The sequence below is a fragment of the Caloenas nicobarica genome, chromosome 9 (genome assembly GCF_036013445.1).
Source record: "Caloenas nicobarica isolate bCalNic1 chromosome 9, bCalNic1.hap1, whole genome shotgun sequence".
In the NCBI taxonomy this organism is placed as follows: domain Eukaryota; kingdom Metazoa; phylum Chordata; class Aves; order Columbiformes; family Columbidae; genus Caloenas; species Caloenas nicobarica.
This window is the reverse complement of record NC_088253.1, coordinates 2,798,637-2,825,048: the sequence shown is the minus strand read 5'-3', so window position 1 is coordinate 2,825,048 and position 26,412 is coordinate 2,798,637. Positions and strand designations below refer to the sequence as shown.

The following is a 26,412-nucleotide window of genomic DNA, read 5'->3' as shown; positions in this document are numbered from 1 at the left end:
CACTGCAAAAGGACAAGATTGTGTTGCTCTCTAAGTTTAATCTCATCCAAGCCATAAGAAGGTTTTTAAAAAGGAAACAACAGCTCCTTACAGAAAACATACAATTGATCAGGAGCATAAAACATGTCTAAGACCATCTCTACGTACAGTCCTGTGTCGGTAGGGAATAGTTTTGTGGTTAAAAGTTTGACAAATTTCAAGTCCCTAAATTGGAGTGATGCAGAAATTAATCATCTGGTCCATGGATTAAAGTAAATCCCAGTTTGAACATGGAGTTAAATGCCCCACAGCGCAATCCAGCAAGACTTGCTTCAGTGACACAGGAAATTGAGAACTATTACCTTTTTTTTTTTTTTAACATGTGCTTTATTATTTGGAAGTCTCATACATCTGAAGTACCATTGTAAGGAGCACCTGTAGGAAAATCAAACCCAGAAGCATGCATTTGAAAGCAAGGATTGTCTGTTATTAATGAAATATTTCAGACACATGGAAAATAAGCGTCTTTTCTTAGCTTTACAGGATTGTTCCACAAAAATGCACATTAACCTTATCACAGTACATACAAATGATTGTGGATGGACAATAGAAATCACCACCCTTCCATATGAGATACATCCAGAACAAATTGTTATCCCTTATAATGTCAGAAACATAAAAGGCACCATAATAGAATGTTTAGAAAAAACTCAGTTTATACCGTTATATTTTGATGTAAAAGTGTAAGAATTGCTGTCCCTACTTCAAACAAAAAAAAAAACCCTTTCACACCTGTAAATTATAATTAGAAACTTGTAAATCTTTATATTTTTTCCAGAAGTACCAGGTGCAAATGCAAGGCAAATATAAAATCTATCGACTTATTAGATTACAAATACTACCCCATGAAAAAGCTGTAGTTACAAAAATATAAAAAAATATTCTAACTCCCATTGTTAGATCTTAGCTTCAATCTACAGGGCATTACGAGTCCAGAGCCAGATCTGATTTGGACACATTCCCAGAATAGGAAAGTGCTGTTTGTCTTGTTTTCACATCAATATTCTGACCTCTTACTACGGTTTCGCCTTCTGGATTTGTTTGATTAGTGCGTATGAAGGATGCCAGGCGGAGAGCGCTAACACAGCTAAAAGGTTGTATTCATGGATAGCAGCGATGTCAGTGTTCTCAGCCTGCTGGACTCCGAGAAGTCCATTTCTCCAAAGATCACCGTATCATTTTTTTTTCCTCCAAGCCTCCTTTGTGTCGCAGCCGTTTTCATTTACGGCCCCGTGCGCGCTGGCGGGTGATGCAGAAGTGCTCAGTTCTTCTCGCAGACTTCAGCAAGGAGCTGTGACAAGTGCACCAGCTGTGAATGCTGCGTCACAGACGTGTCGCTGCTGCTGCGAGGGCAATTATTGGCAACGTCTTGTCTTCCACACGCCATAGACTGGCACATGCTTTATATAAACCACACGGTGATTCTTTAGCCCTTGGCTTTAGTAACCTGGATCAGCACAGGATGTTGAACCAGCTACAGAGGCAGCCTAATGACGTGCGGGTGGACATTAAAATGAGTTGACTGCTAAATAGTAACTTAATGACTAGATTGAATGAGATATTCTTAATCAATAAGCTTTGTAAATGCTGAGCCTACGCCTGACAAATGCTAATGCTTTGATGGCTGAACACTGGAACTCTCTTCCTTCAGCCCGTTATCAGTGCCAGCAGAAGGATCCAGCTCTAGAGAAACGAAGCCGCCTCTTGCGCAGGGAAAATGGCACGGATTAGTAAAGTACTACAGCTGTACTCTAGAGAGCAACCTGCTTTAGAGCGGGGTTAACAAGCACTCAGGACGGTTCAGCCAGCGGCGTGACGGGAAGATTCACGAGTGAGCTGCACTATCGTTCTCTTTATGCTCGGCACAAGACGTTTTCCTTTAGAGACCTTCTCGTCCATCAGAGCCCCCCAGCATCTCCCCTGGTGACAACAGCTGTTGGTCCTTGCCCGCTCCAGCTGGCACGTGGCTCCAAACAAATGTTCTCCATAGACAAAGCGATTCTGAAACAGTGCTGTAAGTAGGGTAAAATGCCCCACTTGAAAGGACTGGCAGCACTCGCATCTGCTTTGAAACAGGAACTTCTTATGTTCCACGTGTATAAAAGATGTGAGTTAACGGGCGACTCGTGGCGTTGTTACCAGAGGAAGCGTTCGGTGCTGGGATAACACGTTGAATAGCAAATATTCCTCATTATATATCAGTTTCATAAAAACAGGGTTCAAGCAGACACCATGTTTACTCCTGTGACCAAAACTATATATTCCACTCAGATTATGCTGTCATGGCAGGAATTCTTTTTAACACAAGTTCAAAGGTATCTGCACAGATCTGCCGAAGATTTCTTTTCTTCAATAAGCACGCTGTACCCACATGCTTAATCAGATTTGGAGAACACTTCATACTTAAGAAAACAACAAAAACCTAAACCAAACAATACCTGTAATGTAGGGTTTTGAGTTTTCGTTTAGTAGAATTTTAAGATGTTCCCAGCTAAACAATTGCTCTTGGCATTTCTGCTTTGTGAAAAAAAAAAACCCAACAAACCACACAACAGCAGCAATTTTAATGATCGACTCCCTTCCCCAAGCTAAGTTCACAATGTAACTTCCAATCAAGGCACAAAATCATTTACTGACTCTCTCTTCTCACCACTTTCTTTACATTCTCCCCTTCCCCTTAAAAAAAAAAAAAAAGTTGGTATAACAATGTCTTTTATACCAGACATTAAATTTAATAGTCCAGTAAGTTGTAGCAGTATCTGAGATTGGTTCTATCTATTTTGAATTTAGTTAAATTAGATGAACAGCACATTCTCAGCACATCTTTGTCCATTTTCTGCATTTGCCTTGAAGGGGAGGGGATGAGGGGGAAAAGCCACAGTAGTTTCATGCATATTTTTCAAGAAACTTTATGTGGAAGTCTTTCACTTTCTCCAGCAGGATCTTCAGCTTCTCTACTGGGGGAAGAATGGTCATTCTGAAAAATAGTAGTTAGAAGAGGAAAAAAACAACTCGCATTGTCTTCAAAACAAACTAAACCGTGATCTTTGCACAGATCTTGATTAACGTCAGGGCACAGCTAGTAATGTGTTAATTTCTGTTCTGATGTTATTGTCTTATTTTCTGCATTTATGCTTTACTTGAACTAAACTATTAAACTAGAGAAATTTGTTTCAATAAGTTAATATATAGGCATTCAAGAACTGTTATTTTCTGTTGAGGGATGAAGAAGGCTACCAGTAAGAAATCACCGCAACTCAGTTTCCATATTTGGGGCAGTTATTCCAAATTCTATCCAGTTTTTTGAGCTTCAGGGGCGGGGAGTTCTGAGTAAATGTACATTTCTTTTTGAACTGAAAACTTAATTCAGAAGCATTAAAACAACGCAACATGCCACACCGCAGTGTTTAGCTCCTTTTTTCCTTCTTCTGCGTAATCTGAAAATCACATGGAGCGTGCACGCGAGACTCCGCAGGACCTACAGAACAAACTGGTTTTGCCCAGACATCCCCCAGCTCTCTGTGCTGCAGAACCACCGTGGCTGAAGTTCCTCTCGGTTATGTCGTTTCAGACCAAACAAGACTAAACTCCCTGATAAATTCCAGCTCTCGGCGGCTCGGCTGCAGTAAAGTGCTGTTTATTGGAAGCAAAAGCAATGGAGTTTATGTTCACAACATGAGATTGGAAGATTTAGTCCAGCATCTTGTTTCGGTAAAGTGGAGAGTTATTTAGTGTGTTTGAAGAGCAGATTTATAGGGAAGACACTGCATCTTTCATGCAGTTTCTCCATATGGAAACACTGTTTAATCCCCTCCCCCAGAAGAAAGCGGCGCAATATTTATAATGCCTTAGCCAACTTTAAGATTAGAGTACAGGCTATTATTATTGTTTGCGTTTGTGGACAAGGCATTTCAAATGCCCGAGTATAAAAATAGAATAAAACTATGTCAGCAAGCTGCGAAAACACCTTGAAACCTGAATAGCTCATCTAGCAGACCAGGCCTTTCACCCAGCTGTCAGTCCACAGAAAATGTCCAGCAGAGAGAGAGACGACATAAACTGAAATAAAAATCCTCATATTTAATCAGAAGAGAAAGTACTGGGATGGTACCTCTTAGCTTCTGACAGTTCATTTGATTTGAAACAAACAGAAACTGTACCTGAAATGGTAGCTTCCTTCTCTTTGGCCAAATCCACTCCCAGGTACGACACATATTCCGGTCTCTTCCAGAAGTTTCATGCAATAGAACATATCAGGTGCCATTTTGTGAGCCTAAGGGAAGGACGCTTTGGAATTATTGAAGTTGAGACATTCCAAATATATAGAGTTTCATGACTGCTTTTCTTCCTGAAGCCTCCTATTATTAGTTTCTTATTCTATTTACTGAAGAAGATGAAGAACTATTGCTAATGGGACAGTTCACACTGTGAATTAAAGAACAGTACTCCATGGAGGAACTAGGCTGGAGAACCTACACAAAACATGCACCTCAAAAGAAAGGGTTTAGATATCTTTTGGTTTTCTCCCTGGCTTGCTTGTAACTTTTTATCAAGAGTCTCAAAATTGTACTTACAAAAATCTAAGCCACTGACATCTGACAAGATTAGATTAATTTGAGAGCTGTGTGTTCCAGTTCCCTTGGCATTTCCTATTTTTCCCCTGAATTATCTCCCGACGAGAAAGTCCCCTGATTAATAACTATGGAAGTTCTTAAATCCACGCAGGTTATACATGTCTAGTCAAATAATCAGCGGAAAAACAGCCCTATTTTTGTCCTCACCTATGCTGATAAAATTCCCTTTAAAAAATGAGTATTACACATGAGGTAACAGAGCTCTGGTTAGAAGCAAAACCACTTGCCATTTAGCAATTCAGTTTACCGACCAAAATCCAAACAGGTATTGTACAGAAGTCAACTTTGTAAGGAAATCTCCAGCTACTTGCCCACCCTATGACTTGAATCTATTTAACACCAACGTCCTGGCTCAACATTCTCACTCTGGAAGCCTCAGCATTGTGACGAAATGCTGTTTTGTTTTCCTCTCTTAAAGGTCATGTTATATTTAAGATCATACGTAGCCAATGAAGTACCACTTTGTAACTACATGAGCTTACTCTATCTCCGGAATAAAAATTAATCATTGGAAGTGGCGGGCACAAGTGTGCGAAGTTTAAAATGGACAGGGGTGAGAATGAGCGACTGACCTTTGCTTCCTCAATGGCTTTGGAAGGAATAAAGATGCGTGGGAAAGCGTACATGGCTCCTTGGAGTGGATTGCAGTGAATTCCCGGCACCGTGTTAAACATGTCTTCTGTCAGTTTGGCTTTTTTGGCAAGGTTGTTCAAAACAGACTCCTTCTCCTGTTCAAAAGGAAGGTGTTCAGTGTGACGTAGGTGAAGCGGCAATGAAAACACCGGAGAAAATGAAGATGCTTCAAGAAGCCTTCCCCAAATTCAGCACTTTCTGGGCTTTCCTGAGCAGAGGATGTTTGAATTCCAGCCCTGCTCTCGGAGGCAGCGGTGCAGAAAGGCAGCGGCAGGATGGGGTGGATAGAGTCGCTGTCTGAATGTCCTTCCATCTGAGCAGCGACTTCTGGCTGCTTTTAGGGACCACGTTGATCTGTTTGTTTGATCTGACTCAGTACTGTAATTTCTGAAGCCAGATTCAGTTGCATTTTTACACGTGAGAAACCATATACTCTAATACAGAACACCATGTTATTCAGTATATAGAGGCACTGGATACCTGAGAACAAGGCTGATTTTATAATTGTATTTAAACTTACGTTCCTATTCAGATTTTAGTAAAAGCAAATCTTTTAGTAATTATTTTGTCATGCTAGACACAGGAGAAAAGCTGAATTTATCAGCCTTCCGCTTCCTCCCAACAAGGCAGGAATCTCAGACATAGTGATAAGGTGCCTGGAGTTTCTCACAGGCTTATGTTATCTAACACAGAGGTTCTACTCATCAAGCACACAGGGTCAGTAAAAGGAGGAGCGTGATGTATGTGCTTTTTCTACATCACAGCTCCAAGTCACTTGAGCGTATTTACATTTAACCTCCTCGCCATTCTTGCGCAAGAAAGCTGATTTTATAATGCCGCCTTAGCTTTTTTTGGCTCCTAAACAAAGGAACCATGAAAGGAATAGAAAATATTATAAAGGTAGTCATATTCAGTTTAAAATGCCCCGCATCGTTCTGTAAATCGGTGTTACTACAGGATTGTCCGAGAAGAAAGGAAAAAAGTTTGGTCTCCGTGTGTATTTTGAATTTTTGAGTTCACAATACTTAGGATAGGATTAGGAAATGCACAAAAGAACAAGGATGTTCTTGCTGACCTTTATGAACTGTGAATAAGATTCTTCTCCAGGTATTGGAGGATTCACTACAATATCCATTGCTGCTTGTCCTGAGACTGGAGGACAAAGGCGAACGGAAAGCAGCTTAACGAGCTGTTCTTTAATTTCTGGGTGCAAGTTAATGACCTCCATGTAACCTCCTCTGTAGCCACATCTGTGATGAAAGTGAACAGAAAAGATTGGTTAGCTGGAAAAGCCATGAAAATAACTGCAGAAGTGGAAAGACAATTAATGAGGATCTTACAATATGTAAATCCAGGCTGTTGAAAGAGCTGCTATACTGCTAATGTTTTAAGATGGAACTAAATGATTTGCCATTAAGTTCTAGTGTCCCGTACAGAGAAACTCGTCTACGCGCAGCTTCCCTGATAGGCAAGGTAACGATTCGCTTGGATTCTTTGCTCTTCAGGACAAGAGCATATGGCTGCTGCAGCATTCATTTATTCAGAAAATTCTTTTTCTTCCATCTCTTCCTCCCCGCAACAACCAAACCCCAACATTATTTGTAACTTTAAATGTCCCAGTGATCCTTGAGCTGTTCCCTCGGATGTTGGAGACCGTCTTTTCCTTTATCACGGGTCTGGTTTAGGACTGTAGGATTTCATCTTTGTGGAACTGAAGCATTAGGTGTCTGAAATAAATACACTTATTATTTGGCACTTCGAAAACCACTAAGCTAATCCATTACTCTGTGCTGTAAATGCTTGTTTTCCTTTTCTTAATAGTTTTTAGTTAAAATTAATAGAAGACAGTGGATTACCTTCGGGTCACTAACACGAAACGGCTGTCCAACCAGATTAATGAGGAAGATGAGATAAAAAAAAACTAAAGCAGACTTACTCGCCCATGTATCCCTTAGAGGTGGAGTGAAAAGAGGCCAGCTCAACATTGTTATAGTACTCGGGTCCCATCTCATACAGAATCTTTTTGAAGGAATGAAACTGGCATCCTTCAGAGTACACATTGTCCTGGTAAACCTGAACAGTCAGAAGACGTTAATGTGCTCTGTCCCCTGGCTGAGGATACGCGCTGCCCTTTGAGAGCCACATCTGAACCCAAGAAACAGCCGGAACACCCAGAACTTAAAGCCGGTAGAAGACACAAGGTTCTTTGTCAAGTAATAGTTTCTGTAATTATACATTTTATCTCATGTGGCCATACTTAATAGTTTAGCCTTTGGAAGAACAGCGAGCTTCTTTGTATCATTTAACCTTTACTAGTATGTTTAAATTTCTTTTCCTTCTGTTTCTTTCATTTGGAGTGGCCTGAGTATCACACAGGTTTTTAGGTCTGTTCCAGCAAAGCTCCTCCTTGTGTCTCCTGGCTTGTGTCACCTACACTTTCTCTCTAGCTCAAATCCAGATCAAGCCACCTCTCATATTAACCCTCTGATATTAAGCATCTTGCATGTTTGCTCATGTCTTAATACGATAACAGCGAATTCGCTCCCTGTACTTAGAAAAATACCAATAGCACACATGGAACAAAATTACACCTCATATGTGTACTCTTAGCTGTGCTTTTGAGAACAGAATATTCCATTACCTCATCAGCCAGAAGAAAAAGTTTCTCTTCCCAAGCAAAGTGTATCACATCTTCGATGCACTTTCTGTTTTGCACCTGCCCTATAGTTTGATTTTTAAAGCAAGAAGAAAGTTAGTGCAGCATATATATACAAATCTTTCAGCCCAGACCTAGTTAAACTACTAGCTTTTCAATAAGACATCCCTCTTTCTTAGAAAAGTGGTATTGAAGTTTAGAATTCAATTCATTAAGTGGGAAATTAAGGTACATTTTCGGAGGGATTCTATTTCATGGTAACTTAGTCCACCCCAAGCAAAGGAAGTGTGAGATACAGTAATCAATAACTTATTAAAAATGCTCTGTGCACAACAGATCATTTTAAATACTCACATGCATGATGGTTAACTGGGAGCTAGTTGCTCAGTAATCAACCTCAACTACTCAAAAAAAAGTCATTCCATGGGTCTGCAAAAGTGAACTGAACCCACTCCCTCTCTTCCCAAATCCCTGGAGTTCCATGATATTGAAAATAAGTTTCTAAAAGTATGACATGCTGTCCTACTTAGAGCACTGATCTCTAGAATTCAGCTTTACACCTCTGATGTGTTTTTAGGATTTGCCTGCAATGTCAAATGAATGAAAGATGAAAAAAAATAAAAAAGGATCTTAAACCCCATCCATTCAACAAAACTGCTCTAGACCTGTGGGATTTCCGGGGTTGATGATGCAGAGCACTTTGGGATTGCAATATGCCTTTGCTTCATTCAAGGAACGGCGAAGTTCATTCACATCCAGAGCCCAGCAATTTTCTTCATCCAAATAGTAGTTCACCTGGATAGCATCCAGCTCAGATATGGCTGCTGAATATAAAGGATATTGTGGTATAGGGATCATCACTCCTGTTCGGGATTTCCCACCTCCTGAGACCAGGATCTTTAAAATTGTCTGGGGAAAAAGTAGGAATTAAAAAAAAAAAAAAAAAAAAAGTCACGCACCAGAATTAATAGCACACTCTAGAATAAGTTACTCATCTTCCTTCTTAAAAAAACCTGGAGTTAAGGTAGCAGATTTCTATCCTAGAAGCATACAGTCGTTTTCTCCTATCGAAGGGCATTCACTTGTTTCAAGTTAAGTCACTGGCTGAGCGAGGGTGGTGCAGCCCAGCTGAATGGGATTCCTCTGCACGTCGCAGCTTCTAAAGATCAGGTCTGATCAACTCCAAGATTTAGGAAAAACCATTCTGAGCACAAGGCAAGGAGGAAAGCTGGAAGCAGGACTACCAAGACCATGATTTTTCTACTGTGCCCAGTTGTAAGCAAAGAAGCCTCAGCTAGTTGTTGCTTGTTGCCTTCCGCTCATTTTCTCTCACTAAACACAAGAGGCCGATAAATAAAACCAGCAATTACAAGGGGGGCTGTGAAGGTTCTCCTTTGGCACTGAGAGCCCTGGTTTAGATTAGGAGCAATTGTGGCCAGGCGGGAACAAAGCTAGAGACTCACATTATGGTTTCATTTTCAAGTAACAGAAGAGACCAAAAGTCTGCATGTCTTGGGATGGAAATCTAAAGTATCATATGTAGTTTATGCCCAGAAGATACAGACAGAAAAGTAATGCTTGTGCTAAGGTCAGCCCAGAGGATTTACCTGTGTCCAGCGTCCATGTGTGTCTATGTGTAGGCTATTTACATGTGAATTATAGAAAAGAGTGCATTTGGTGCAGGAAATTGGGAGATTTCTTGCCTTTACAATCAAGGGAGAGCTCTGAAGTACAGGTGCAATCAAAGCGGGCGTCCTTATCAACATGTGATTGACGGCATAGAACCAAAAATCTCTCTTCAGATATAACAGCGGTATTCTTTAAATTCTCATCGGTTCTAGAAGAAAGTCTGCCTCTCATCACATACTAACTCAGCTGCTAAACTAACGATTTATAGTCAACATAATTATGTACCCACCACTGGTTTAAAAATACCAAGCATCCAAAATGTATAATCAGGACCAAATGCAACTTTAAAAACCCTTTTAAACACCCTCTGTCCCCCACATTAGGAAACAATAGTTGTTTTATCCTTGGAAGTGCCAAATAATGAGACTCATTGTCCTGCTGCCTTTTCATCACTGGGGAAATCACAGGGCATCAGAAACTCTGGAACTGTTCATGCCAGAGCATTGTCATTCTGAACTCTGCCACTAGATGTCATGAAAAAAACCCAAACCAAACAACAACAACAATCCCCCAAACTTTTACAAATAAGCTATAAAAGGCTGCTTTAATAAAGGTTGTTTTAATATCAGTAGATGTGTCTGTGTAAAGGAACAATCTAATAGAGACTCTTGTCTTAACTGAGGACCACCTTTGAACCTTGGCTGAGGTCAAACCTGAAGTTTTTCCCAAACAAGCTACCGAAAGAGATGTCCGGGACCTTCCCTGGCATTGATCTACACTAGCAGAGAGTTTCCCAGGAGAAAGAGCTGCTGAGGGTTCCCACCTCCAAGGTCATTCCCTCTTCTCTCTGCCACTGATTCATACCCTCTAATCTTCAGCGCTCATGTATTTTAACCATTATTGAGTCTGAGTGGTCTGAAATCTCCTAAATTTATAGTCAGGCACCTATGTAGTTTATACTACCTTTACAAAAGGTACAAGTTAATGTATATTAAGAAACTTTGTCTCTATGTGCCGGTTTCTTAGCTGGCATCTTACATCCCCACAACTGGGTGTACGGGATATCCACTTCATGTGACCTCAGCATCTGTTAGACCAAACTCACAGGAGTTTCCGAGACCAGATCTTCAACAGAGATCTGTATTTGCAAAGCTCACTGATAAATTATAGGTTACACCAAGAAGAGACAGGTTTAATTTTAATGCTTACAGCAATTCCATCACTTGCCCCTGTGGTAAGATAGATGTTATCTGGGTCTGCAGGAACCCCTCCATCTCTTCTTTCAATGTACGAAGCGACATCTTCACGGATGCAATTTATCCCTTGACTGGCACTGTAAGAGCCTGTAGAAATTAGAGAACAAGAACTGAGTACATTCAGTAAGCACCAGGTTTTCTGTTTGCTGGCAAAACTCCCGAGCTAGTATTGTATGAATTAATTTGTATATACGAGGCCTTTGGATTCCCAGCATTGTTCTTTTTTTCAGGGAAGAGGAAAGGGAGTAGCTTTGTTCATAGAACACAATAATTCATTTGGAATTAGACAAATATAATAAGTATCACTAAAACAGAAAAATAATACACTGGATTGGTAAAAAGTAGGATTTAAAGGCTACTTTGCAAACTAGGACAGCAATCCTATTTTTACTATCTCCCAGTTGCTTTACTTAGGTTGAAAACCACTTCGGAATGTCAATCAACACCTATTTAAGTAACGGGAACAAGGAACAGAGGTACCATGTGGAACGGGAAGGCAAATAACTTCTTCAAATCCAGGACAAAAATAAGATTTCTATTTGCAATATCAAAATAATATAATATCATTTTCTCCCAGATTCTGAAACCCCCAAAATACCAAACGGCTTCTCTCTCCCTCACAGCATCTCCCACAACCCCTTTTCAGTTACTTGTAGCAGAAACATGCGGGATCACCCCAATCTATAAATCTCGTGTGCAGTTTACAGAGCGCAATGAATAATCTTAAATAAAGATGTCAGATGCCTGTGTGTGTCCTTGTTGAGCACGTGCAACAAATAAAGAGTAAAAATAAGCTTAAACCAAGGTGAGGAATGGATTCAAGCTATGAAGCCTAAGACTGATGGACAATGAAGTGACAAGTGTACATCTAATTTAGAACAGTGTCATGAATCTGCAGAATCTTCTTTGCTCGTTGGGTGGAGTGGAATAATTGTGCCTGACTTAGCTCTCATCACTCAGTTATATGCTAGTAGTCTGTCTGCTAATAATTCTTGCAAGTACTGCACAACTGCATGGCACAAAATGGTAATTCAGGGCACAAAGTTCTCCGATGTCCTAAACACTTACTTTTACAGCACTAAAAGTTACCCTGGGTCTGTACGTGGGTCTTTGACCTCAGCTAGGAAGCTGCTGTTCAATCAGGAGAACAAACCTAAGCTGTCATTCTGTCTTGTGCTCCATCGAGGGCTGAGTCCCATGACTCAGTGGGGATATACACAAGACCTGAATTCAATTTTCGGGTCTTCTACACTTAGTTGTACTCAACTGATAGCTTTGACTAGAATCCATCTGTTTGCACTGTGGGATGCAAATAAATAAACCCAATGCAAAAAGCTGCATGTGCATATATTAGATGTTTTTATATATAGGTGAGGGGTAAATTTCTCAACTGCTTGGAAAGATCCGACAGTTATTCCATGTGCAAAGTAAGTGATGTTGAAGGAATCCCAGAGTATTTGAACGCAAGAGAAGCTGACAACATATCTGAGCCTGAGTCTGAGTAGCAAGACTCAATACCATGAGTAGGTTTCTGCCAAATGAACGTTCATTGGAAGTGAGGTTATTCTATTTCATATCCAGAGGTCAAGACGTTCAAAGAATCATAGAATCATTTCAGTTGGAAGAGACCCTCAGGATCATCGAGTCCAACCACATCCGAACCCAACTCCAGCACTACCCCATGTCCCTGAGAACCTCGTCGAAACGCCTTTTAAACCCCTCCAGGGATGGTGACTCCAGCACTGCCCTGGGCAGCCTGTTCCAATGCCCCACAGCCCTTTGGGGAAGAAATTGTTCCCCAGATCCAACCTCAACCTCCCCTGGCGCAACTTGGGGCCGTTTCCTCTGGTCCTGGCGCTTGTTCCTGGGGAGCAGAGCCCGACCCCCCCTGGCTCCAAGCTCCTTTCAGGCAGGTCAGAGATCAGAAGGTCTCCCCTCAGCTCCTGTTCTCCAGCTGAACCCCCAGCTCCCTCAGCCGCTCCCATCACCCTTGTGCTCCAGCCCCTCACCGGCCTCGTCGCCCTCCTCATAGTACCTTTACAATTAATACATTCAAATAGGCCAGTATTGATGTGAGTACAACTCCTCAAACAGTTTGACCATACGTAGTGAAGCCCCTTCTGTGCCGGATTGATACATTTTTTGAAAATAAGGTTTTCTTGGAACACCACCCGGCACTTAAGGCTACATTAAATGATCCGGTTTTGAGCTTTGCTTTTTCCCAGGAAAGCCAGTTTCTCTTTCTGGGGCACCAAGAGCAGCAGCACGGTGCAGGAGTCGCTCCTTGGGCGCGCAGCCCGGTGGTCACAGCCCCGCACGGGGTGGTACCTGCCCCCTGGACACGGAGGCTGCGGAGGAGCCACAAACCAGCGCAGCACACTGGTGAGCTCTACGGTGGCTTCAGTTTTCAGTAATTTAGAGGGAGAGTTGTTCTTTGTACATATCAGGAAAAAAAAATCATTCGGACTCCAGTTACTTACGGAACTTCAGTTTACCCACTGAAATCAAAAGGGTGTATTCAGAATGATCGTCTTATTTGAATATCGCAACTGTTTCAGGCCTACTTCCTCAGCGTCTACTGAGCTAACGCAAATTACTTGAAATATTCAATCTTCTGCTGAGAAGGGGATTTTGTAGAGAGTCAACATATTTCTGAAATGTCGAGGCTGAATTCCTTTCATTTCACTCCCTATGGGGCCGGGACCCAGCATTCTGAGAACTCTCACCATGTCCCTGGATGTGCAAATCGCTACAAAGAAAGACAGAGGCAAAATTCAAATTTATCCCCAGCAAGTCTTACATGACAACTAGTACTATGCGGATTAATTGTTCCAAAGTAAGCCAGGAAAAGAATTAATGGAGCTAGAGGAACTTCTTGGTTTTGATAAATGTATTTTTAATGTTCTACACATAGAAACAAAACCAATGCAAAAAAAGTGAAGCTAAAATGCATTCTGTATTAGGCTGTGTTGTTAAGAAGAGCCCAAGGCTGAAATGTTGCTAATGTAACTGCTATTTAGGTTTTATTTCATTAAGTTTCACAGCACCTACTCTCAAAGTACGGCAGTGCAAATAGGCACTGCAATCACAGAGACTGAGGAATGTGCCGATAACTCTAATACGTACTCTGAAATGTCACTGTTAGCCTACCTGAAAGAAGGTAATTGAGTGTGCCAGGTTCTTTGCTGTACCCATCAGCTGTAATAGTATCTGTAGGGTAGAAATTCTAGTGGCATTTCCCAGGTACAAGTAGGCAGCACAGCTGCTAGATGAGAAAGAATTTGGCTCTTCCATTTTCTCTCTACTGGATATGCAAAGTTTGTACTTATTTACGTGTATATTATACGTATACACTTCCAGGAGCAGTGGTTGAAGAACAGAGCTCTCTGGTTCTTTCAGGGGTTATTTTACCTTGGCAAAATAGGGCTCTGACATCTTCAGTTAAAACTATCTTGGCAGAATAAACAGCTGCCACCTTTCCGCTGTGTCGCTTTCCCTCTGCAGAATATTATCGCCCTGGTCCCGGAGCTTCTGATACCCCCAATTCGTATCCTGACAAACATCCTTGGACCGCCGGTTCACAATTAAGACACAGGGCTGTGAACTCAATCAGCTGAGATGGACATACAGTGTTGATACAGGGACATCGTTACAAGGACAGGATCACCCAGAGATGATAAAATGGTGAAGAGCTGCACCTGGACTTAGCGGGAGCCAGAGCTCCAGCGTTCACAGAGCCACACGAGCAGTAACGCAGCCTCACTAGTACTCCCTGCTACTTCCTTTTCTCATACAAAACAGCTCCGCGTTGTGTTCAGGGTTGCGCCTGGATGTGGCGCTGAGGGCTCCGCAACTGCGTAACCCTCTTCTGCGACACGTCTCAGCAAAACTGCTCATGAGCAGCCCGTGCCCTGAGCTCCCACATCGTTTGGAGCTCGGCCATCTCCCGGTTGACTTGTATCGTACAAAACACAATTTAGAAAGTTCGGCACTTGCGGATACTGAAACTACCTTTCTGGATTCTGATGGCAGCAGGAGCGACTGAAGCAGAGGCTTACCCAGGCTGTTTCCTCCGCAACCCTGCAAGATCCGTCTCGCTCGCTTTTTGGCATCTTCTGGAAAACTTGGGCTGTCCAACAGGTTTGGGTATGTGCACAGGGCCACTACCTAGGGTGCCAAGAAAATGTGAATTGGCCACTTCTCCATGGTTATTGGAAGTCGGTAATATTACTGTTAACTTTCCCTGGAAACGGAGATCGCAAATACTAGCTAATTTAAAACAAAGTTTAGTGATGAAGAGCTTGCAGCTGTTGGGTTTGTTTTTTTTTTTTAAGGACAGTGCTTACAAAAGTGAAGAAATCTTATCGGGTTCCAAGTTCTGCTCATGAAAACCGTTATAGAATTACTATTTGTATTACAGACAGTGAAGACTGGAGTCCAAGTGAGCTATGCATAGCGCAAACACAGTAAAACACAGTTCATTATTCATATGTTATGTCTAAACAGCTCTATCCTCCACTCTTTGTGTATTAATAGTCCACTTCATCGACAAGAAATCAAGAGCAGAACTGAGCAATATGATCAAACTTTGAAGTCCCAGTTGCATGTTCTAATAATCCTTCCCCAAAATAACCTATTACTAATTTGAATTTGTGGGAAATATTTAATAGAAAAAGAAGTGGCGATATAGAACACAGTAAAAGTAGAAACATGACCTAGCAGAATTAAGTTTAGGCAGGAATGTAAGACGCAAAGAATCGAGGCCTTGCTTGAGCTCGGCTTAATTTGTTCCAGTCTCTCTCTCATTTTTGGGCTCACTTGGTGTAATACGGATGGGCTGTTGCCATCCTGTGGGACAACGACTAAAGAATTAATCCATGCGTGCACACAGTCACAGGGAGAAAGGATTTCCCATTTACCCAGCATTTTCTTTAATAACATTGGATCAGAATAGATTGCAAGAAGCTCTGGTCTCCGTCGTTTGCTGACAGATGGCTGTATAGGTCAGTTTTATCACCTGGACCCCCAGTTTGACGTGGCTTCAGTTTGTCCTGGAACTCTCTGAATTGATGTTCTGTATTGATGTTCTATAAGAACAGACTGCAGATTTTACATATCCGTGTAAGAGATGTTGAGGAAATAGCATAATACTGATTTTAAACCTTGCTTGTGTTTTAGGAATAATGTGCAAACGTGGATTCCGTTGTAGTCTTTCCTAAAAGTTATCCTACCAATTAGCTTGCCCAGAGGTAAAATGTGCAAAATCAGCACCAATACAACTGGTTGCACCCAACCGAGTGCAGATCCTAAAGCATACTGTCAGATGAAGAAAGGCATTTGCTTTTTCCTTTGAAGACAAGCACTTTCTTTTTTGAAGTGCATTATTGAAAATGAATGTGCTGACCGATAACATAGAAGTGTCAGGATAAAGTATGGATGGGGAATGATAAATAAGGAAAGCTACTGTGTTGAAAGAGGACACTCAGCGAGCAAGGTATGGGACTTCATCTCAGAAAGCAAAATTTGTAATTATTTATGAAAGAACTATTGAAGTCTAAGCGCATCTAGGGGATCGTTTATACTAATACTCACATCAGACAGATTCTAAGGCATTCTTGGTAATCTAATAAAAAATCGAGAATAATATTTTGTAAATTCTTACCTGACGGAGGAAGGTGATTGGTCTCTGTCCCATTGCATGTGCATCTCCAATGTTGGCTTTAATTACTTCAGTAAAAGGTTTTTTGATTCCCTAAAAAGAGATCATTCACAATGTATTACTAGGGCTGAAGTAGATGATAAAGCATTCCTCTTTTTTTTGGTATCCGTCATACGGCTGTAACTAAGCAGTGCCTCATCCAGAGCAGATGAAGTGTTTAATGTAAAGCTTAATGCATTTCTTGTACAATACTGCCGTAAATCTTAAATGCTTTATAGAAATGGTGCTGACTGCGACACACCTTTACATGATAGGCTGGCGCTTTTTTTTTCTGCTAGCTACAAGTAAGAGATTGGCCTGCCTGGAATCTACACATTGAAGTAGAAAAGATGCAAAAGAGGCATTTTGAACTGTCCGAGCAACTCGTTTGATACACCTAAGGGAGGGAAGGATCAGTTGCGAAGCTAAAAGGATTTGAGGGCATTTGAGAAATCCACCAATAAAAGAAACCTCAAGACCTTTAGTACTTTTTAGAGTAAAAAGAGTAAAAATTCTGCTTGCTTCTTAATTTTCTATTTAGATTAAATACTCATTGTGTGATGGCCCCACTTTTCCATATACAGATGTTTTGCAAAGTGTATCATAGTGAGGCCCTATATGGTAAACAGCAGAAGTGCTAAATAATCATCATGAATATTAAAAAGCTTCCTAATCTCTGCAATCTGAACAGCCAGCCATTCTTCCTGCGAGGAACTGAATACGTCATGAGAGCAGAGGGAAAACGGCTGATGAATGTTGATTAGCCATCACAGCTCTTTAAAAATCAAAATAAAATAAGGGAAAAGACGCAAGGAACGGACTGGTAGAAAACAACCACCACCACCCACCATTGATTTAAATAAAAAATATTAACTGAAAGTAAAGGCCAGCGTTAGAAGAAGAACAAATGAGGTAGGCAAGAACAAATTTATAGCATTTCTAATGTATTTTTAAGTATCAGAGATGGTAGGGAAGCCTTCTAACAGTGACAGAATTTTCACGTGGACTAATGAACTACAAAATGAGACCAATAAATTTTCTGTACACAATGACATATACCAGCCTGCTCTGGCTGTGGCCTGAGCTCACAAAGCCTCTTCCTGGCCCAGGTATTTATCGCAAGTTCTTGGCTTTAGATACAGAACACGCGGCTGGCAAGTCTTAACCAATTTTTGCTTTTCTACCATGGGTTATGTGTTGGACCTTGACGACAGAGCGGAACTCAGATGTGCAAAAATAATGACTAAAATACCAGTGGTCCCCAGGGATGCAAATTCCCAGGTATGCCAAGATCCAGAGGTTTACAGCCGTGTACCAGGGCTGAGAGATGATGTGAGAACCTGATTCAAATCCCCACTACACGTCAGTCCACCATATCGCTGGTAGCACTTGGGTTTTTCTTTTGAAATTAAACAGGTAGTTAGAAATGGCATTAAAACAAAACAGTTGGACTTGATGTGATCCTGACTCAAAAGGGTCAAGATCTATACGGCCTTAAATTTAGCAGGAATTGAAAAAAACATTCACTTAACATAACTGAAAGCGACACACTGACTCCATCAAGTCATGTGCTTTTCTGTTTGCTGATCTTAGCGAGTGCCTAAATAAGAGTTGTATTTCAGCCTTAAATAAAGAATAAGAAATAGGGATGCCAGATAAAGCTTACAGTTATCCGAGGCTGAAGTTTGGCAATTTATGAGAAATGCAAACAGCTAGAAATTGGTTTTCTTCAAACTCTGGGGTCCACTGATAGCAAAACGTTGTTTCCTTCTAACTTACAAATAAACAAAGAAAAGAAAGATGCATATAGAAGGAGAACAAATTCAGTTTGTGTGAAATTAAGAAAAATTCCCACGGATTTTAGTTGCATTTGGTCCTTCTTACAGCAAACTGAATTAGTCTTACTAGATTCCCATAGTAATAGAAATTTGTTAGTGAATAAGGGATGCCTTAAGGTGGGCAGGCTGAAAAAACACAGCAGCTCTCAGCAATAAGGTGAAACAGAAATACCCTGTTTTACCAGATTCAAAACAGAACAAGTAAAACCTCTAACAACATAAATATGTTAGACAAATTAGATGCGTTTTTGCACATAAACACTATGGTGATCTGCAATAAAAACCAGTTGCTTCTTTGGTTAGTGAAATGCTGAAAGGCACCCTGCGTTTCATAACGCGCCTTTGGAGCTTTTATAGTGGTATAGGCTTTACAACAGAGGTAACAGCTCTTTCAGGTGTCTGCCTGCCAGGTTTATTGTAAATAATGTTGTAGCTTTTTAGCACTGATACCATCCAGATCTCCGCTAGTGCCCAACTCAGTGGTCGTGCCACCGCTGCCTCTGGGCATTGACTGCGAGTATCAAACCATCACCTGCTCCACAAACCCCACTTTGCCGCTGTGATGATTGACCTCGAGCAAACAGTAAAATGTGTAAGGGTCATGTCACTGTGAAACCCTGGCAGAGAACGAACAACCGGGTTTGCTGTGCTGTACACACTGTCCCACACACCCACTCAAAGGCCCACGGTCCTCTTGATTTACTTGTATTTCTTGGTCGCAGCTACAAAAGCTGTTGCCCTTTTATTTTTCAGAAGAGAGATGCTTTTAAATAGCTGGGGCCTGACGACGCGTTAACATCAGCAATTGTTTAGAACTGTTCGCATGAGATTCACCATATCCCCTCTTGGTGAAATCTAAAAAAAAAAAAATCGTTACGGCTACTTAGTTTTTTTCTCACCTTTTTCTGTTACGTGATTTCCAGTCTTTCTATGGAAAGGAGGAGTATCAGAAGTAGTTCAGATTTAGTTTTGATTCCTCCAGAACAACAAGTCCCATCTTACCATTTCGGAAAGGTGGAACGGGGAACAGTAACAGGCAAGAACAAGTGTCCAGTGCTAACGAGCCAAAGTTCCAAAGCAGGAATATCGGGAGCTGGCACCAAGGGAAATGCAGACAGTGCCTGCGGCTCTGCAGATGAGTTCAAGGTGGAATTCTGCTGAAAGCCCTACGACAGTGGCATTAGTCACGGTGACTTGCGTTGAGGTTTCTCCTGTGGTGGTGGCACCGGTGTGCGTGAGCATCCAAGGCAAGATGAACATCAAATACCTTCTGGAAGGTGTCCGAAAAGATCTATATGAGAGGAGGGAGTGCGGGTGTGATGTTGATAACCTCAACACCGGGTTGTAGAGCAGCAGGAAAAGTGCTGCAACAGGACGCGGCTTGTTAGGGCGAGATTTATTTCACGGCGGAGGGCGAAGCAGTCTGACCATGGCAGCGACACGCCTGCGCTGAGACGCCAAGGAATGTACCCGGGGAGAAGGAACGAGGCCATTGGAATGGTTTTGCTTTCTTCTAGCGATAGAGAGCTGCCCCCCACACGCTTCTCTGTCTCTCTCGTGTTGTGTCTCGCTCACGTTCCGTCTCTCGTGCTGTCCGCGGCCGGGCCGGCTCTCCCGGTGTGTTCCAGCCCGTCTGACGGGATTGCGGCGGCCTGGGCCACAGGCAGAGATTTGGGAAAGGGAAGCTTGCAGAACAGGAGCTCTAATAACAAACTGGGGAGCAGGAAGTACCAGATTGATACTCGTGTCTGCTGGAGAGAGTATGAACCACATCAAGGAGGAAAACCCATCCCCGGCCCTACAAACCAAGCACTGCTGCAGCCTTTGGTGGCACCTCACACTGTCCTAACAACAGGACTCATCTTCATCTTGGGAACAAAGCCAATATCCTGCCAGTCCTTTGAAGTTGTTAGCAGAGGGATGAATTGTAGTAGCTGTTTTTAAAGCTGAAGGAGCCATCTTGCACTTTCAAATTCAGACGTAAAGCAGAAAATATAAAAATGCGTTGGTTTTTTTTGAGTCGCTGTCTTCTTGATAATGAAAGAATTTCGATGGAATAAAGGAGTCTCCGCGGACTTGGAATAAGCTCTTTGGAAATTAGTTCCTTCAGCAGTTACTTCTGTCTCTCTCCTCAGAGGAAATGCAGACTTTTAAGAGACCGGATGAAAAGCTTCTGAAACCTGAACCAGGTCAGACAGGATTGTTCTAACAACTGTATCGGTGTTCCAAGTATCACGCAAAGCTGGGAGAAGGGATTTTCATATGTGAACCAGAATTCGTTGGTGCAAAGTCAATACGAATCTTCACGTGGATAACCAGGTTTGGAGAAGCCTCCTCTTCCCTGAGACGTCGCCGTGGCCTCGGGAAACGCAGCAGGCAAGGAGGACAGTACGGAACCACGAGCTGTCTCTCAAGGAAAGGGTCACCAGGCAAGAAGCGTTGGGAGAATTATTTGATCGAATAAACTACGTGACACACTGGCCCAAAGAACCAACGTGAAGGCAATGCACTGCCAGCAGGTGCTTTGTCGCTCCCGAGTTTCGGTACGCCTGCTGCAGGTCCCTCGTCCAGTGGTGCTGTCTAAGGATGCTGGAAAATTGCAAAATAACACCGTGCCCAGACAGACTGAAGGAGGGTGCAACCTGACCTAAAGCCGCCTGTGCTAAAGCCTTCAGCAAATTTCAAAGGAAACCCCTCAGGCTGGAGAGAGGCTCGTGTGATTTGGGTTTGGCAACGAATAGGAAAGAACTGAAAAGGGTTCCCTTGAGGAGGCCGTGAAAATATGAGGTGCTTTTAATCCCAGAAGAGCACCATGGTATTTCAGCTCTTTCTGAATTTCAGAATTTGGCTGCTCTTGGCTGCTCCTCATTGATTTGCTTTCACTGCCATGGCTTTGTGATCATCATGGGGCAATAACTTCTCACCGTGAAACATTGTGCCCTTTCCTGGGCACGAGTCAAGCCTGGTTTTGCTGTGACTTGCACAAACAAGCTGTATAATCAGAGAGCTGGCAAACCCAAACATTTTGGCATAGCTGAGATCAACAGTGCAGTAGCCAAGTTGCTCGCTCCTCTATTTTTTTTCTCCTCTCAAAGGGCCAAGCAAGCACTTACCCAGAGGCCCTGAGCTGACAGGACTCGAAAGCCTGAATGAGCATTCCAATCTTTTTATTACAACAGCTCGCAGCAGCAAAATAAACCCGACTTGCTTAGCACAGAGCAAGGCTTTGAGTCTGTGTTATGCCTGTGTAATTCAAGCTGACATGAAGTGTTGCTGGAAGGAAGGAAGGATGGAAGGAAGGAAGGAAGGAAGGAAAGACGGAGGAGGCGAATTCTGGATTTTGACTTGAAACGGCAACGGTGACTTGCATGCCCCCTAATACCAGCTGAGAAAATCGGTGGGGCTGGCCATTAATTGGCAGATCTGATTCAGAGATTACAGAACAGGAGCTGTCCTCGAGTTACTTTTGTCTTATACATGGTTCAAACCGCATTCGCATTCAGAAATTTCGCCTGTATGAAGAAAGCCCTAGATTTTAATGTGACTGTAAATTCCAGAATTAAAATACTGTTCCTTAGAGGGAGATTAGGCATTAGGATCCTCTTAACTTGAAGATCTGTTGGAAAAGGGCTATTTTGGAATAGATTTTGCTATTATATTCAACAAGAAAAGATCAACTAACTGGACCTTGTGGACTGCGTGCTTCTGAACATATGATTTTGGTAATCATACTCTCAAAACTGGTTTTCTTTCATCTTCATCTGCAGCAGGTTTTGCCCTGTTAAAAAACATCGGTTTTACTGCAGATTCGCTTCCATATGCAACATATACAGGCAACTGAGGAACAACAGTTCTGTCTTAATGAGGTCAAATGCTCCTGCCTGTAAGATACTCTCTTGGTGTGCACACAGTCACGTATTCAAAGCAGAAAATTACAGGATGGTCATTCAAGCCTAACACCTTTCATTACGGAGTGTACCAGTCAATCTTGTCTCTTTCTTGGCGTGTCAAATTATATTTCTGCATGTCATTGTCTAAACTGTGCTTTATCTTTCCACAACTCCCAGGGACAGTCAGCTCACATTTACGATTAAGTCTGGATTCTAAGTCAGAGTTTTTTTCTATTTAATTTAAAACTAGCATGAATGTGAAGAAACAAATCACGCGTGTGCACTGTCTATGTAAAGATAAAGCTAGCTCGTTATTACTCATTAAGTAAAGAGAAGGGCTCTGTCCAGAGATCACATTATTCTTGCCTTGAATTCATGTTGAGGCTAAAATTTCTAGTCTGAAATGCAGTTAAAGTCAATACTTGCTATAGTGGCCATCTGTTAGCAAGTCTAAAAAAGGGGGGATAGAAGAAATATCTTATTTGTTTAAGTTCTACTGAAAGTATAATCATTTGTTAAAATATGCCTGTGCTCAAGCTTGCTTTAAAAACTTTCCAGAAACACCAAGGAAAATGGCTGAAGTCAGTTCTTTCTCCTCGTATCACCTTAGTAAGCCAGAATCAGCCGATTATTACCATTAGCAAAGGGGAAATCAGGTTCTCACTTTCGAAGCAGGACGCAATTTCAAAATTATATTAAAAAAAAAAAAAAAACAACTCAGATAAGTGATTCAAGTAAGTGACTTTGCATTAAGATTTCCAGCTGGAAAGACTTAATGTAGATCAAAACTTTGATTTTCCACCTAGATGAGTACAGGTCACAGGCCAACAAAACTTTGGAAGTCCAAGCACAGCCGGCACCATCTGTACTCCCGAGCTATCAATCTTATTCTGCTTTACCAGACGATTCTAACTTGGCCCTTACACTGGCTTAATCCAGAGCACATTAGCTGAAATGAATGCCTCATTCTCATTTACTTTTTTAAAGAACTATTCCTTCCGTTACCTCGCTGGAGACTTCTCGAGCAACATTTCAGTCCTTATTCCTCCGTGCTGTGGAGTTACAGCTCCTGTTGTAATCGTTCGCAGTTAACACACAAAAGAAGCAAGTGCCAGACAGAATAACAGAGGAGCTGCCGTTCAGAACTGAGAGAGCAGGACGAAACTCGGGGAAGACAAAAGCTCACACTGTGCAACAGCTTCACGCGGCTGGTTTACAGTCGGCGTAACAGGGTGTAGGTTCCACTGCCATTGACCTGTGATCGCACAAACTCAATTTCAGACTGAAAACCGGGCATGTAGATAATCTGCAATATTTCACTCGTACTACTCACGGCTGTACACTTTGCCAACCAGTTTGACTAAACAACAGGAGTAACAGTATTTTTATCGGAAAGGCAAAGAGGAATGAATAACTCGAGCAGTGGGGAAGAAAATAAAGCCTTTGAGCTGCTTCCTGAAGTTGATTAGTGTTCTCTTGTCTCAACTTTTGCAGTAATGCTGTCCTTCCCTGCCAACAGGGAGGGTTGTGTTTGCTTTAGTCATCCTAGAGCACAGTCACATGTCTCTGAACGCTGGTAGCCATTGATAATATTCCGTGAGACTGGTTCAAGAAAAAAAACCCTTTTAAGGGGAAAATGCCACGTAAGCGGGCACGAAACTGCCATAATCTTCTAATAAAGCAATTGGCAATGACTTGCTCCGGCATTTTTTAAAAAGTGCACAGAAGATGATTGTCCCTGGCAGTGACTCAGCTGGTAACTGCAGTGAGCAGGGGAGCCGGGAGGAGCTGCTGAAGATCCTCCTGCATTCGTTTTGTCGAGTAAAGCCTCCTGCCCTGGGATGGTAACTTGAAAACAGACTCAGTGAGAACACGGGAAGATTTTATACTCTGGAAAATGCGCTCACCGCAGCAACCAGTTGCATAAAGTCAATGACACCTTTATGAACAAGTTTTAAGGCAAAAATCAAAAGAAATGTTCCGAAATTAAATCTCCAGCAGCATTCGGAGGTTTTTTTAAAGTAGAATCCTAAAAAAGGAGCTGTTTTTAATAATTACTGACTTAAGCAATTGAGGTATATAATATACAGTGAGTTGAAAACATGCTTCACCTTCTAAAATGAGGGAAAGCAAGTAACACAAAGACCAAAGAATTAAAATAGTCTCTTCTCCTTTGCATTGCTATGGCAGATTTATTCAAAGTACTTCACATCTACTGATCAAATTGGTCTTGCGGTACCTGTAGTGACATATTAGCAAGACTTTTTAGAGCAGCGAAGGCAGGGAAGAATATCTGAAATCACAGAAAGGTAACTACGCCAGATGCTTTACGCAAAACAAAAATAAGTGAGTGTTCACGCTGTGATGTGAACAGGAGGAGCAAAAAGCCACGCCTGAACCGCTACGGGATTTTATATTTTTCTTTTGACGGTAAGTCTTAAGAAAAAGAGCAGAATATCAAGAACAAAATGTAAGCACTGCCTGATTTGGACGCTTTATTTAGTACATTTTAGGCCGGACCCTCAGGAGTGTCTTGTATGACGCTTCACTGCCCACCCCTCCAAACTTCGGGCAGCGTTACGAAGCGTTTGGGCTCTGAGGGCTTCTCGTCTTCGAGAAGCTCAACTCGTGCGATCGGGAGCGGCGCTCGGGGCGGGCGGGCGGCTCGGAGCGCCGGGAGCCCCGGCCGGGCCGGGGGCGGCTGGAAGGCGGGACCTCCACCATCCTCCCGGCCGTCGGAAACGCGCTCTGAGCGCGCTGAAAGCCGGCCAGTCACCCTCGCGGGGAACACAAAGGGCAGGGGATTGCAGCAAAGGGTCAAAGCGGCTGAGGAAGTGTAAACACCGCTTCACGGGGGTGTACCGGCTCCGCCTCATGCTATCAGTGCCAGCTGATAACCAGCAGCCGGGGGGCGGGATTCTCTGCTTTGTGCCTCTCGCCGCTCCCGTGGCAAGGGGCCCCGGGGCCAGGCGCAGCGCGTCCGGCCGCGGCCCCGGGAGCAGCGGGTCGGGACAAAAGCTGCCCGTGGGCTGCGCGTTGTGAGCGCCGCCCCGGCCGCCCGCTCCGCCGCGGCTCAGCCCCGCGGGGCTCAGCGGCTTCACCGCCTGCCACGTCGGTCCCACCGCCGGCCGCGGCCCGGCCGAGCCCCCCGGCGCCCCAATCAGCGGCGGCCGCGGCGGAGGAGTGCCCCGGGGGCCGGGCCAGGCGCCGGCGGGAGCGCAGCGGCGGGGAGCGCAGCCCGCCCTGCCCGGCCGCCCTGCCTCACCTTCCGCAGCTCCTTCTCGATCTCGCCGGCTTTAAGCACGATGGGGCCCCGCACTGCATATTCCACCGCCTTCACTTGCGGGTTCATGGACTCCAGCGTCAGGATCTTCTCCCTGCTCGCCTTCTCGGTGATCTTCACCGCGGAGGCCTTGGCAGCGCTGCTCCAGCGCACCGCGTCCCCCCGCGCCGGCCGCGGCAGCCGGGCGCACGGCAGCCGGGCGCTCGGCAGCCCCGCCGCGCCGCGCAGAGCCCCGTCCTGCCGCCCGCTCCGGCAGCCCCCCGGCCCTCTGCAGCCCAGGCTTGCCGCAGCTCGCCTGGCAACCGGGATAAATCGATGCATGGTCCTTCAGGTAGTTCCCAAAGCACGATTAAGGATGGGTGTGTGTTGTAATGGGAGCCGGGAGCTAGCGAGCCGCACACGAGATGCAGTCAGGGGAGACGCCGAAGGGCCGGCACACCTACACGTACACGCTCGATCCTCTCATATCCAGATCCCGCAAACTTAATTGCAGTGGATCCAACTGATCTTGCAGCGCTGCGATGCCACCAGAGGAGCAATAGATCCCATCATTGCATCAGAACGGCGCTGCACACCCCTCTCCCCAAGAGAAGTGCCGGCGCTCCGGAAGAGTCCCGGGCAAAACCATCCTCCCGCAGCCGCCCCTGCCCGCGCTGCCGCCCCGCGGGTGCGGAGTGGGAGCGCGGGAGCTGCCGGGCGCTGTAGTTCCCGCAGCCGCGGCTGCGCCTGCCCAGAGCATCAGGTGATGGGCAGGAACTACCGCGCCCACAGCCCCCCGCCCGCCCCGCAGCGCCCGCCGAGCCGGGCGCGCCCCCGCGGCGGGAGGTGCCGGGGAGGGGGCACATGCGGGGGCGGT

At 43.7% G+C, this 26,412-nt stretch overlaps 1 protein-coding gene across 2 annotated transcripts; it reads right to left on the bottom strand.

Moving 5' to 3' along the window:
- Nucleotides 1-426: 426 nt before the first annotated feature.
- On the bottom strand, nt 427-26,215 carry GPT2 (glutamic--pyruvic transaminase 2). Of its 2 annotated transcripts, none has more exons than XM_065640837.1 (11): nt 25,539-26,215; nt 16,510-16,599; nt 14,906-15,014; nt 10,801-10,934; nt 8,628-8,871; nt 7,948-8,027; nt 7,243-7,379; nt 6,382-6,556; nt 5,246-5,401; nt 4,200-4,312; nt 427-3,016 (listed from the first exon to the last, which is right to left on the bottom strand). In XM_065640837.1, exons 1-11 carry the CDS (start codon nt 25,875-25,877, stop codon nt 2,926-2,928), a joined length of 1,668 nt encoding a protein of 555 aa, XP_065496909.1. In that variant the 5' UTR covers nt 25,878-26,215; the 3' UTR covers nt 427-2,925. The 2 variants fall into 2 exon arrangements, with proteins under 2 accessions (XP_065496909.1, XP_065496910.1); XM_065640838.1 differs by having other exon boundaries at nt 26,006-26,215.
- Nucleotides 26,216-26,412: the final 197 nt, after the last annotated feature.

Bases quoted from the DNA above. Each gene is read 5' to 3' on its own strand.
- GPT2 (XM_065640837.1), bottom strand. From the start codon at position 25,877: ATGCATCGATTTATCCCGGTTGCCAGGCGAGCTGCGGCAAGCCTGGGC. The intron at 16,600-25,538 runs GTGAGGCAGGGC...ATCTCTTTTTAG, and splicing joins TCGAGAAGGAGCTGCGGAAG to GGAATCAAAAAACCTTTTAC. The intron at 7,380-7,947 runs GTAATGGAATAT...CTGACTGTTCAG, and splicing joins TTTTTCTTCTGGCTGATGAG to GTTTACCAGGACAATGTGTA.